This window comes from Podarcis muralis, chromosome 15 (genome assembly GCF_964188315.1).
Source record: "Podarcis muralis chromosome 15, rPodMur119.hap1.1, whole genome shotgun sequence".
Taxonomy (NCBI): domain Eukaryota; kingdom Metazoa; phylum Chordata; class Lepidosauria; order Squamata; family Lacertidae; genus Podarcis; species Podarcis muralis.
The window spans coordinates 37347313-37359480 of record NC_135669.1 but is presented as its reverse complement, the minus strand read 5'-3'; the positions used below and the strand labels follow the sequence as shown (position 1 = coordinate 37359480).

At 44.3% G+C, this 12168-nt stretch overlaps 2 protein-coding genes across 6 annotated transcripts in view; one reads left to right on the top strand and one right to left on the bottom strand.

Annotated features, from left to right (window-relative positions):
* Window positions 1-12168, bottom strand: part of NF1 (neurofibromin 1) — a 163420-nt gene that overhangs the window by 57327 nt on the left and 93925 nt on the right. The window lies entirely within an intron of this gene.
* EVI2B (ecotropic viral integration site 2B) lies at window positions 4468-10707 on the top strand. 2 transcript variants are annotated; one of them, XM_077919217.1, is made up of 2 exons: window positions 4468-4603; window positions 6980-10707. In XM_077919217.1, exon 2 carries the CDS (start codon window positions 7006-7008, stop codon window positions 7855-7857), a length of 852 nt encoding a protein of 283 aa, XP_077775343.1. In that variant the 5' UTR covers window positions 4468-4603; window positions 6980-7005; the 3' UTR covers window positions 7858-10707. The 2 variants fall into 2 exon arrangements, with proteins under 2 accessions (XP_077775343.1, XP_028563651.2); XM_028707818.2 differs by lacking the exon at window positions 4468-4603 and adding an exon at window positions 4865-4995.

Genomic DNA, 12168 nt, shown 5'->3' with positions numbered 1-12168 from the left:
ACATGGCATAATTTGTTTAGGTTGTAGAGCTCAGCTTTCTTGGCACAAAACTAAGTATCAAAGAACACACCCAGTTTTGGATAGAAGACGATGATGCGTTAATGGTCCATTTAGCAGCTTGAAGTTGTTTACATTAGGCACAAAAAAACCTCCTCCCTTATCCTTCATTTGCAAAATAACTTCAGAGACTTTTCCATGCTGTGTGAGGTTGACCACTCTTCCCATTTTGCAGATAGGTTAATATATCTTGAGTGAAGGGAACACTTTACGTATTGTGAGCACCTTGGAGGAAAGGCAGGAAAAAACCAGGGATGGCTAACCTGTGGCTCTGTAGAGGCTGTAAAATTCCTCCTCCCATCAGCTTTTTGAGTTGGGGGTTATTTTGTGTGTGTGGGGGGGGGGGTGTTCTTTAGTGTAGAGCGCACCACCCTGCACATCTAAATGGCCACAGGTTCCCATCTCTGGTATACAGTATACTCGACATGGCACATCAATGGACACTTAATCCCTTTACTGAGCAATACAATATTTTCCTGTTTATCAGGTGCATTTGCTTCAATTCATACATTACCACAGAAGGATACAAAACCTCTACTTCTCCAGCGCTTCTTGTCATTCCAGTTTAGTAATTTCTCAGTGGATAATCCATTTGGAGTGGAGTCAAGAGCATGCATTGTTCCTACACAAATGCTGCCTTGTTTCCCTTAGGGATACTGTATGAATCAGGCCCATTACTCTATGAACCACACTACCATACATATAGGCAATACATATCATAGAAGACCGTATTTTCAAGATATCCTGCTTGAACAACATACAAGGCCAGAAAGGAACCTAAGAAACCTTTGCCATCACTACATTCTGCGGTAGCAAATTCCACCGTTTCACCCTGCAATGTGTGAAGAAGTACTTTTTTGGGGGGTCTGCCCAAAAATCTTCCAACATTCAGTTTCACTGGATGATCCCAGCTGCTAGTATTTCAGAGAAACTTTTCAGTCCGAAAAGGGATTCCCAGAACGGCTTAAAAGACAAAGAAAAAGAAACCACCAGCAAGCAATAAAACCAACTGGCCGATTCAGAACAGAAAGCAGAGCAGTCAACACACAGAGATAAAATCAAGGATCAATCTGAGTCAAAAGGCAGAGGGGAGCTTTATTTAGAACAATATTTGGAGGCAGGGGGTCCACAGGTCACACACGCAAGCATGCATTCTGCCCTGCCAGCATTCGTGCACTAGAGGAGACCCACCCAAACACACATTGCCTCACTCCCATCTGCTTCTTCCTGTCCCACCCCTTAAATATTGTGCAGTCTATGAAGTAGTCCTTCCAGCTGACCGCGTTCTCAACTTTGAAGATTTTCCTGCAGCTTGGTCACTTGTTCCCTATAATAAGAAGTGTGCAGCTGCTATTCCCTAGCTGAAAGCTATATTTTGAAAGAAGAAAGCATGGGAGGTTCGGCAATAACCGGCTCTGTTCGGTGACTCACTCCCACACAAGCAGATTTGGAGGCTGTGTCCTTTTAACCCCCTCGGCCCCCAATGCAAAGACACCCCCCTTCATCACACATGATGAACACTGCTTGAGGCAAGAGGAGGCCCTTAAGATCAAAAGCTAGGCTGGGGGGTGGTGAGGTCAAATGCAAAGTCCTGCCACAATCTCCATGTTACGTGAAATTTTCAAAAAAGAAGAATTTAAGGATGGGGGGGGGTGAGCTCCTATGCTGGGCAGGGGAAGACATATGGATAATGACACCATAGAAAAACCTCATAATCTGTCTGGGACTTTCTGCTGCTGCATACTTAGCCTAGTGATTAATCCATCTCCTGAATGTGCTTGGCACAGCATGAGACTTTTTGCACTGCCGTGCAGTTGAGCCAAGTCATTTTTAGTCAAGACTTACAGCAGGTGGTTCCATGTTAGGCATGTCTCTCCCTCCACCCATCCACCCCCAGGAAATAAAAGTACTCAATGGGATTTTTAAAATGATCATACTGCCAAGTGACTCAGCTTATTCCCCAATGAGCAGATGATGTGATCTCTTCCTCTCCCCACCCAAGATACGTATGATTTTGGTTTGGGAAATAAATATCTATATATTAGTATCAAACTTCCAAAGTTGTTAGTGAACATAGGCTTGAAGCTCTAGCCAACATCATACAGCTGATGTGCAGGAAGTATAAATTTATCAAGCCCACCTACCCCAAACTCAACACAAGCTAAGGGAACTGGCTGCAGCTCAGCAGTAAAGTACACAATTTGCACGCAAAAGACTGCAGACTAAATTCCAGCATCTCCAAGTAAGGCTGGGAAAGACCCCTACCCAGAACCTTTGAGAACCACTACCAGATAATACTCGGTTAAATGGACCAAGGACCAGATTCAGTATAAGTCAACTTCTTACGTGGGAAGGGTAGAAAGTGAGCAAGCATATTGACTGTTAATGCCAGCTCCTATCCAGGGACTGCTAAGTAAAAGCTGAGGGAAGCTGGGGGGCAAAGCTGGGGTTAATATTGTGGGGAGGGAGAGCATAACACCATCCACAACCCAATACACACCTTGAAACCCAGGTGAGGAGAAAAAGAGGAAGTTAAGAAGGCAGGTAGGACCTGAGATGAGCTAAGATGCTTGTAGCTAGAGTGGCTGGGACAACTCAGCCACACGGGCAGAATATAATTAAATTAAGTAAATTAAAGTAAACAAAGTCCAGCCTGCCTAAATAAAATAAGACCGACTACAAACAGAAGAGACTCATTGACCCAGCACTTTAGACAAGACAATTCACTGTGTCCATCAGCTGATCACCGGAACCTACTAACTGATATATACTTAACCAAAGCACGACCAGATCCACTTAGAGAGTTTTATGATCAGCGACCTAATTTACAATAGGCAGCTTTATGAGTGCTTCTGGAACGATCCCTGGCCCCCATGCACATGCATGTGCATGTATACTCACAAACACATATAGTAATAGGTGTCAATGTGGACAACAGGACTACAGAGGCTTGCCAAAAATGAAATGCCCCCTTCCATGTCAAGAACCACAAGAGCATGCTTAGATCTGCAGTCCAAAGTGCAAGAATGCACAGGTGCAATGAAGCATTATGGGCTGGAGAAATTTGCATCCCTAACTGAGTCATTTTGAACCGCAGCAACTTCCCCGTGCAGGGCTACTCAAGCTGAGAGTTTGGGCAGGGAGAACAGAAGACTTCTCCTCCATGTACCCAGATACTCTGAAACCGAGTGAGAACATCCAAACAGAAGCCTAGCCATTTTTGAAAACACCAAGAAGCCTGGCAACCGCTCCTTCAACAAGGAGCCAAGCAAGCAGAGAAGAAAATTCCCCTTGGAAGCAAAAACAGCAGCTTAGCTAAGCAAAGAGGAGGAGGAAGAACTTCGAGCTACACAACACCCACTTGCAACCACAAAGGAACACAGCGCTTCCTGTTCACAGTTGCCTCAGTTGCCAACAGTCACTACGGAACTTGCTCATATGGAAACGCATCCGGGCAAATGCTCGGTGTGGACCTTCAGCTTGCTCCTTAATGCCGTTTAGCAGCTGAGAATGGGGAAGGAAAAGCAAGCCCTGCACAGGCACCTGGCTCTCTGAGCAGGCACAGGCTTAGCAAACTGAGCTATGCATTGTACTGGGCTCTGAAGGGCCACAAGATGCGGAGACTGGCAATCTGAACATGCATTGACCAGCTCAGAAACTCCCACAACTATATCACACTAGGTTCACATCTTGATTTTGAAATAAGGGTGAAGGCCCTGGTTCAGTAGGAACTTGAATATCATAAGCCAGGGTTAAATCAATGCTTTGTATCACTGGGGCAAAGAGTGAAGTACAGGAGAGTCACATGGAGGGTGGAAGGGTTTGGGGAGGAAGAACACACTCTTACAGCCTGCTCCTAAATTTTTAACCATGTTTAAAAGAAATAGATGTGTAACATCTATGCTGGACCAGCAAGTGACCATATACCGTATTTAAAATACACAAGTTCCTCAAAGAATCCAAAGAACTCTAGTTCATTAAGGGTGCTGAGAATTGTAAAAGGTAAAGGTAAAGGGACCCCTGACCATTAGGTCCAGTCGTGACCGACTCTGGTGTTGCGGTGCTCATCTCGCTTTATTGGCCAAGGGAGCCGGCGTACAGCTTCCGGGTCATGTGGCCAGCATGACTAAGCCGCTTCTGGTGAACCAGAGCAGCGCACGGAAATGCCGTTTACCTTCCCGCTGGAGCGGTAACTATTTATCTACTTGCACTTTGAGAATTGTACTTCTCTCTCTAATTTCCATTTGCTACCATTAAAATTTGGTTAGACACCGAAAAATACTACCACAGAGAAAGCTGCCCAGAGTACAGCCTTTGCAGAGAAAAATGTCCACACACTTAATCACTTCTCAGTTCTTGGGGCTTCCTGCAAAAAGTGTTGATAAACTTCCTCTTTAAGTGAAAATAGGATCATTTTGCAACGTGTAAACCACCAGCCATTTAGAAACGCTTTGTTGTGTTGTGCTTCCTTTTCTCTGCTCTTGAACCATTAAAATGTGAACTTAAAAACGAGAACCTGGTTAGAACAAGAAACGCTATCGAGCAGGTAAGACACAATTATACTTCTTTGGATAAAAACACCTCTAGAACAGTAAAACTGGTATTGAATATCTTAGGAATGTGTGCTTTACTTTTTGGAATGTTCTTTTTTTTTAAAAAAAGTTTTGCATTCCCTATCACATGCAAGGCTAATGTTATATTAAGTGAGGGTTTTTTCTTCCAAAAGAGATATATACATTATGCAAAAATACGCCCTTCATTTTATTCTTTATTTTTACTTACTACTGGGATTATAACAACAAATGCATGAATTCTTTTTTTCTTGCTTGCAACTTTGTTATCTTTAAAACCTCTGGATGTAATTTCTGCAAGCAACAGTCAAACCACAACAAAAAAAGCCACAAACTTTTGGGGCATCTTAAGTACCAACAAATTTATGTAAGTAAACACAAAGGGGGGAAAAAAGGAGTATCTATGTGTGTCTGTAAATATATATGTGTGTATATTGGAGTTAAAGGGCAATTGGCTGCAACAATTGAATTTGAGCTGCATCGAAAGCAAGATAAGTTCAGTGACCATCACAGGAGTAATTCATGATAGCATAAAAAAGTAAAAAGGCTCATGGTGCAACACTGTTTACTTTGAAGTAAGCCCTACTTAGTTCAATGAGGCTTACTCACACGTTTGTATAGGATTTCACAACAGAATGTGTAGTTCAGAGCTGCTAATGTAAGCTATTGACATATATAGATAATTTGAACTGCTGCAAAATAGTTAGTGTTCCACTTTAAAGATTCCATGCTACCGCTCATTCTTGAGATTCCCCCAAAAGAGGGGGGCGGGGTTCACATTTGCAGGATCCAATCTGGAGCAAGAAAAAAACTCCCTGTATAGTTAAGATTTCTAGTTCCATCCCTTCAGGTTTGCATTTTTAAAATGTTATCCTTTAAAATGGATGCACAGACCTTGAAAGCATTTTACTGAGGACCGCTGCTATTAAGATTGCCTTCAGAAGGCCTGCCCCAAGGCCAGAGTTCCCACTCATAGGGTCCCTCAGCACCCCAGCAGGACCCACTGCTGGTGCCTGCCTTGCCCTTAAAAAGAATTCTGACCTGGTGCTCTGAGCATTCTCAGCAGCTGCGTCCCACTGTCATTTTAATTTCTCACAATGCAGCTTCACTCCAGGAGCACTGTGGGAAATTTAAATGGTAGCTCGACCCAGTCACCCAGAGTCACTTGTCATGCTACTGCTGCTCACCACCTACCGATGGATGAGGGGGCTTGCCAGAGGGCATTTTGTCCTGCCCCCCCTCAAACCTGGAGCCCTTCCTGCTTGTCCCTTCATTAAACCAAGCGCCAGAAAACTTTGTTGTTTTTGCTCTGGGCTAGCCTCCTTTCAGTCAGGCCCAGTTAGGGGAAGGGGAATTCTTTCATGTCTTTCTATTGGTTGTGAATGGATCAATCATCCCCCATTTAAAGATGCAGGCTACCTACTCTTGTTTCTATATGAGTTACTGCTCCAGACCTGCCTCTTTCCAGTGAGTAACTCGCACTCCAAACAGGGATACAAATACATACAGGAATGGGAAGTGCTCTTCAGACGTTAAGAACGGACAGAACCACGTATTTCTGGTCTGAATCTATTTTGGATGTGTTCACTCATAAGTTCGTTCTCTTCCATTTCTTTCTATGTTTTTAGTGGTTTTCATTTTTATATGTAAGCCGCCTTGAGTCCCATCAGGGAAAATGGCTAGGTATAAGTAAGTAAGTAATTTCTGCATTAACCTGCAATGAAAAAAAAAATCTACCCCAAAATTTGCATTTAAATAAGTACTTTTGAACATGTTTTCTCACAAAATATGTGTTTCTAAAGTATTTCCCACTAAAACATGCATTTTTAATCTGCATGTTTTACTCTGCATGTTAGTCACCTTGGAATGTACAAAGATCAGATTCTTCAAATGTACCTAACTCTGAGGCCACTTAATTCTCACACTCTCACACTTCCCAGTAAGGGAAGTCAAGGCCATGCGAAAGTTTTAACTTTTGTTTCTCTAGGACAGAGTTGAATCCTGGCCATCATAGCACGAGTCAGTACACTTGCGTTACAAACAACACTACTTCAAAGATACTCGGTTGTATCCAATGCCACTGAAAACAATGGATATGACTTCCTTGGGTTCATTAACTCCAATGAGTCTATTTTGAGTACAACAGAGTTGGATACAACCCTCTAGGTCAGGCACCCCCAAACTCGGCCCTCCAGATGTTTTGGAACTACAATTCCCATCATCCCCGACCACTGGTCCTGTTAGCTAGGGATTGTGGGAGTTGTAGTCCCAAAACATCTGGAGGGCCGAGTTTGGGGGTGCCTGCTCTAGGTTCTGATAATTTACTGCCTTTTATTCCCTTTGTGCCACAGAAGCGTTTATCAGCACTGACGCAACTATGGACTCCAGAGCCATTGTGCTTGTTTTCTTCTATGGACAGCTGTGGTGGAACGTATCAACTACACTTCCGATCACTACCACTGCAGTAGTTGGCACTGGTGGAAAAAACCCCATACAGTCATACGAAACAAGCGAACCTGGAGACCCTGTGAAATTCAACCAGCAAACACCCACCACACAGCCCCAGGTTCCTGCAGCAGAAGATCCCAAACCTCACGATGGTGGACACTTCATAGCAGCGGTAGTAATTGGGGTCATCCTGACTGTCATGATAGTAATTATTGTTGGCATCTTCCTATGGAGGCGATGGAGAAGGTCCGCTACACCTGTCCCGCACTGGGCAGGCCGTTCCCCATTTGCGGATGGAGAAGTACCAGATACGACTGCGGATAAAGAACCTAGTCAAGACACGAGGCGGACTTCAGTTCTCTCCTTCTTGCCTTGGAAATTCAACAAGGATACGCAGCTATTGGAAAATGCGCAGGGGCAGTTGTCTGAATCAAGCCAAGGCCCGGATGTTCCCCCTATATGTGGGGCTGAAGAGAGTGGCATGCAGTCAAGCTCCACAGCAACAGCTTCTTCTGCAAGCATGCAAACTGCCATTTCTGAAGAACCATGCAGCTTGATAGATGTTCCACTCCAGTCTGATAGTCCAGAGCCACTTGATTTGCCTCCACCGCCAAACTGGCTTGATGGAGCTAATGAGGATCTCTGTCCAAAGCAGACAGAGTCCCTCTCACTTGAACCAATTGCAGAGATCCAGGGTTCTGGATCCCTAGTTCTCTCCCATCAAATTCCAGGCGAAGAACTACTACTACCACCTCCTCCAGAAGACTTGTTATCTAACTGATTTAAAGGAGGAAAATGTTTAGGGAATCAAACCAATCAAAGAAAAAGGCCGAAAACCTATCAAATGCTGTTAGCTCTAGTTTTTTTGTGAGCAAAAGGGAACGCCATTGCCTTTTTTCACATAAGAACTCAAGAGCAATGGTCCGGCTGCTTCTAGGGTATCAACATTCCCCACTGTGATCAACCAGAAGCTTCCAGAAAGTTAACAAGCTGTGCATGAAGGAAACAACTGACTTTCAGAGGTACACAACCTTTGCAAATGGGATGCAGTGATAAAACATTTCCTCCATGAGCTTCTGCTCCTTTTTATTCGCCCTCATTTGGGCGGCAGTTGATCGCATCAGAATACCTTTCCATTTGTTTGTACCCTTTACGAACCCATGGCATCCTTTTTATCTGTGGTTCTACTACATTGGTCTTACATAATCTCCAAGTGTCCGGAAGAGATCTGAACCTTCTGGCACTTCCTTTGCAGCTTCCTTTTAAGCAATGCCTTCTCTTTTAAGAAGACGTCTTTTTGACACTGAAAATGTGACCTTGCTGGACTTCCTGGGAGCCACTTGCATTTATGTTGAATTTTACAGGACTATGGTCACTGTTTCCAAGCCGATCAACAACATCTGCGTCTTGCCCTGGTTCCTGGGCACCACTAAGTATTAAGCCTCCTTTCCAACAGGTTCTTTTATAACTTGTTAAATAATAGCATTTTCCCCCCCGTCTACAAATTTTGCCTTTTTTAAATCTAAAGGCAAGCCACCCCTCACCCCACCCCAATTTTTGTTTGCTATTGTTATCAACCCAAAGCAAATTTTATCAGAACTCAGGATTGCAGGTTCAGACATATCATATGCAACAGAAGCACTTTTGCACCCACGTCACTGCAGTACTATAGAGAAGTAACCACAACATGGCTATACAAAGTGAAACACAGGAACCCATTGAGCACATCTTTAGTGCCAACCAATTTGACGCAGGTGAGGCAGCAGTTCCACCGAGCTCCAAAAGCTCAGAGGGTTCAGCAGGTACAGTAAGCCCCAGGGGATTATGGGATGGGAACTCTGGGGGAAAGGAACATAGCTCAGTGGTAGCATCTGCTCCACATGGAGAAGGTCCCATGTTCAATCCCTGCCTGAACTCCTGGAGAGCCACTGTCAGTCAGTGTGGACAGTACTGAGCTAGATGAGCAAGTGTTTGACTCAGCATAAGGCAGCGCCCTATGTTGCAGAAGATATGGTGGGAGACAGAGTTTTGGTGCTGGGGCTCAAAGGGAGGTGGTGGTGAACTCCGCTCTTTTTTTGGCCGAGGAGAAATGTGTCCTGGGGATATAAATCCTAGAACAAGGGGAAGCAGGATGGTGAACTCACCCCTATTCAGCCACCCTCAGCCCCATGTTTTCCCAGGGACCAAATTCTGCAATATCCAACCGCTTTCACCTCCCCTGGAAGAAAGAACCTCTCCAATAATTCTACAACACAGACGTGACTCGGATTTCTTTCACTTGCACATTTGAGCCAGTGGAGCAAACTGCTGCCAGTTTTGATCAAGGGGATCTTACGTACGCAGAAGAGATCCCTAGACGATGCTTTCGTTTCCTTGTTCAAAGTTCTACTGCAAAGTGCATCCATGAGAATTAAAAGCTCTGCTGCAAGCAAGAACACTCACTTTGGAATCTGGCCGGAGCTGATTGGGTGGACCTTGGGGAAATCAACTCTTGATTCTAATGCTAAACTTTGTGCTCTTCAACACGTAAAAAAAAAAGTTACTGCAACTTCAGCATCCTGGTCTTATGTTTCTTTTTTTATACATTGGTTAAGTGGTGAGATGCACCAAGATTTGCTAATCGTTAGCATAAGAGGATGTGACGGTCTACCAGAGCCTTGTCATGAAGTTACAAGTCATGAAATAGTCCATTCTATATTTAGATTTTTTCCTGCCTCCATTCTAAAGGGCTCATGAAAATGTACATGTTTCGTTCCTGCAGCCTATGAGATAATTAGGCTTTGAGACCTTAACTCCTCCATATGCACACAAAGCTATATTGCCAAGGGTCACACTATTCATTTCACTATACCAACTCAGGCCAGAACTGGGCGTTATTGCAGATGTATGTCTGCCATGGGGAAAAAGCAGCCTAGTTCCACCTCCTTCTCTCCTGGGGAAATAGGTAGTTACAAAATGTGTGTCCTGACATCATCAGACTCCAGGTTTGCTTACACCCATTCCATTGGCTGCTGTTTTGAAGGACAGGGAAATTCTCAGTATGCTGATGCTGCATCACACATCAGTTGTAATAGATGTTATCAAGAAAATAGATGGTCCCATTTTGCAAGCTGGGGGTGAAGGGTGGATCCTGGGTCTGAAAAGTCGAAGACTATTGTGTTAGGATGTATGGGTGGCAGCCATCAGTCAGTCATGCCCAAATTTGTAACATCATGAAAGCAACCACTTCTGGATACATGGATTGACGCTTACAGATAAATTATCTGACCATCTTGGCTGTGAATCCTGGAAGACCTGCTCCTTGCCTTGCAGGTCTTTTCCCACCTGGCCTGGAAAGGCAGGGCCCTGAATGACTCCAGCTGCAAAAGCTGAGGCTGCTGGACAGAATCTTGGGCCAGGGTATGGTTTAGGGAGTTTTGTTGGGGGCGAGGGTTGTTGCTGTTTATTTTGGATCTTACGACTTATGTGGAAATTGTTTGATTTGGTTGTGCCCTTTTTTGATTATTTGTTTATTGTTTATGACTACTATTGCTATGTGTGTAGTTCTGTAATTGTTTTTATAAGCTGTAAACCACCATTAGCATGGTTTTAACTTTGGAAATGTGGCAGACAAATAAAACGATTGACTGATTGATTTTGGTGCATGAATTGGCAAGCTGAAGTATAATGGGAAAGCGAGCATGTTCCCACACCGATCAAACCTGGCAGAGTGAATTGAGATCACCTTGGATGTGCTGCAGTACCTCCCACTTGAAATCCATGGCAAATTTCCCATAGGTTTATCTGTAAGTGCAGCCCTTCTCTCCATCTTTTTTTAAACATATATTGCACCGTGCCTACCAGGCTGCCAGTGCAATAAAAATATGAAATAACACTAAGCATCCTGCTAAGGACATCTGCTCACCTGTGAACCACTTCAGAAAATATAACATTTCATATCTGCACAAATGAAGCATCATCTCAGCCGGGGCCACTGAAAATATCCACAATGCTCCCTATTAAGGCAGTTGGCAATTTTTTTTTTGGAATCTGATGCTAATACCTTTTTAGCTACCTTTTCATGCTCATACTTAATGCACGTGAGCGTATTTGGTTTTACAAGCTCTTAAACACCCAACTTTCAGCAGGGGTCTTATTTGAAAGGGTAGGAGTTTGTGTCCTTTTTAAAGGACATCATTCCGCCTGGTTCAGCTAGCAAAATCTCCCCCACCCCACGTGCAGTTTGTATATTCCAGTGTATATCATTTTACCCATGCAGTGTTAAAGGTACTACTCATTTTACTCCTCTTGGCTGCTGTTGGCTCTGCAGTGCTGAGATCTTGCTGAAATCTATTCTGGCGTATAGAGTCTCAATAAAATAGCTAATCAGCCTCCAGTCGCAATCCCGAGTCTGTCCTTAGTTACCTCTGGATAACATGATTGATTGAAAAAGGCATTCCTTGGCAGTAACAGAAGGCAGTATCCTTCCTTCTATTTCTGATGTTCAGGCATGAGTGCCACGACTTATGCAGCCAAGATGGCATCACCCACACACAAGAGAGGGGCGCTAACAGCAGCCTTGGGTGAATTCCAAGGTTTGCAGAAGAAAAAGAAACCTTGCTGAAGGGTAACTCCCCAAACAGTCCGTTGAAAGCTTGAGCACGCTTGGTGACCATGGAATGCTGGCTGATTATGATGGGAGAGGAACGGGAAACCAGTTGGAAGGGGGCATGGAATGGAGTCGGCTAACAGGGGCACTGCACACTGCAGCATTTTGTTGCAGGTGTATTCACACAGGATCTTTCAGTCAATAGTAGGATTACACATCTTGTGGACCAGAAATAGCCTGCAGGCCACCGGTTAAGAAAAAAAGTCAGAAAGTTGGTCTATCTAGCTTGGTGCTGTTGGCATGGACTTACAGTGGCTCTTCCCCCAGCCCTACCTGGAGATGCTGGGGATTGAAATGGAGACCTTTTGCATGCAAAATGTGTGCTTAGCACTGGTAAAGGAAGCAGCTTTGTGGAAGCCCGTATTCCCTGGAGCAGTCTGTGCACCTTGCAGAGCCCACACTTTGTCTGACACGTCTGTCAGCTGAGCCAACCGGCAAAAGGGC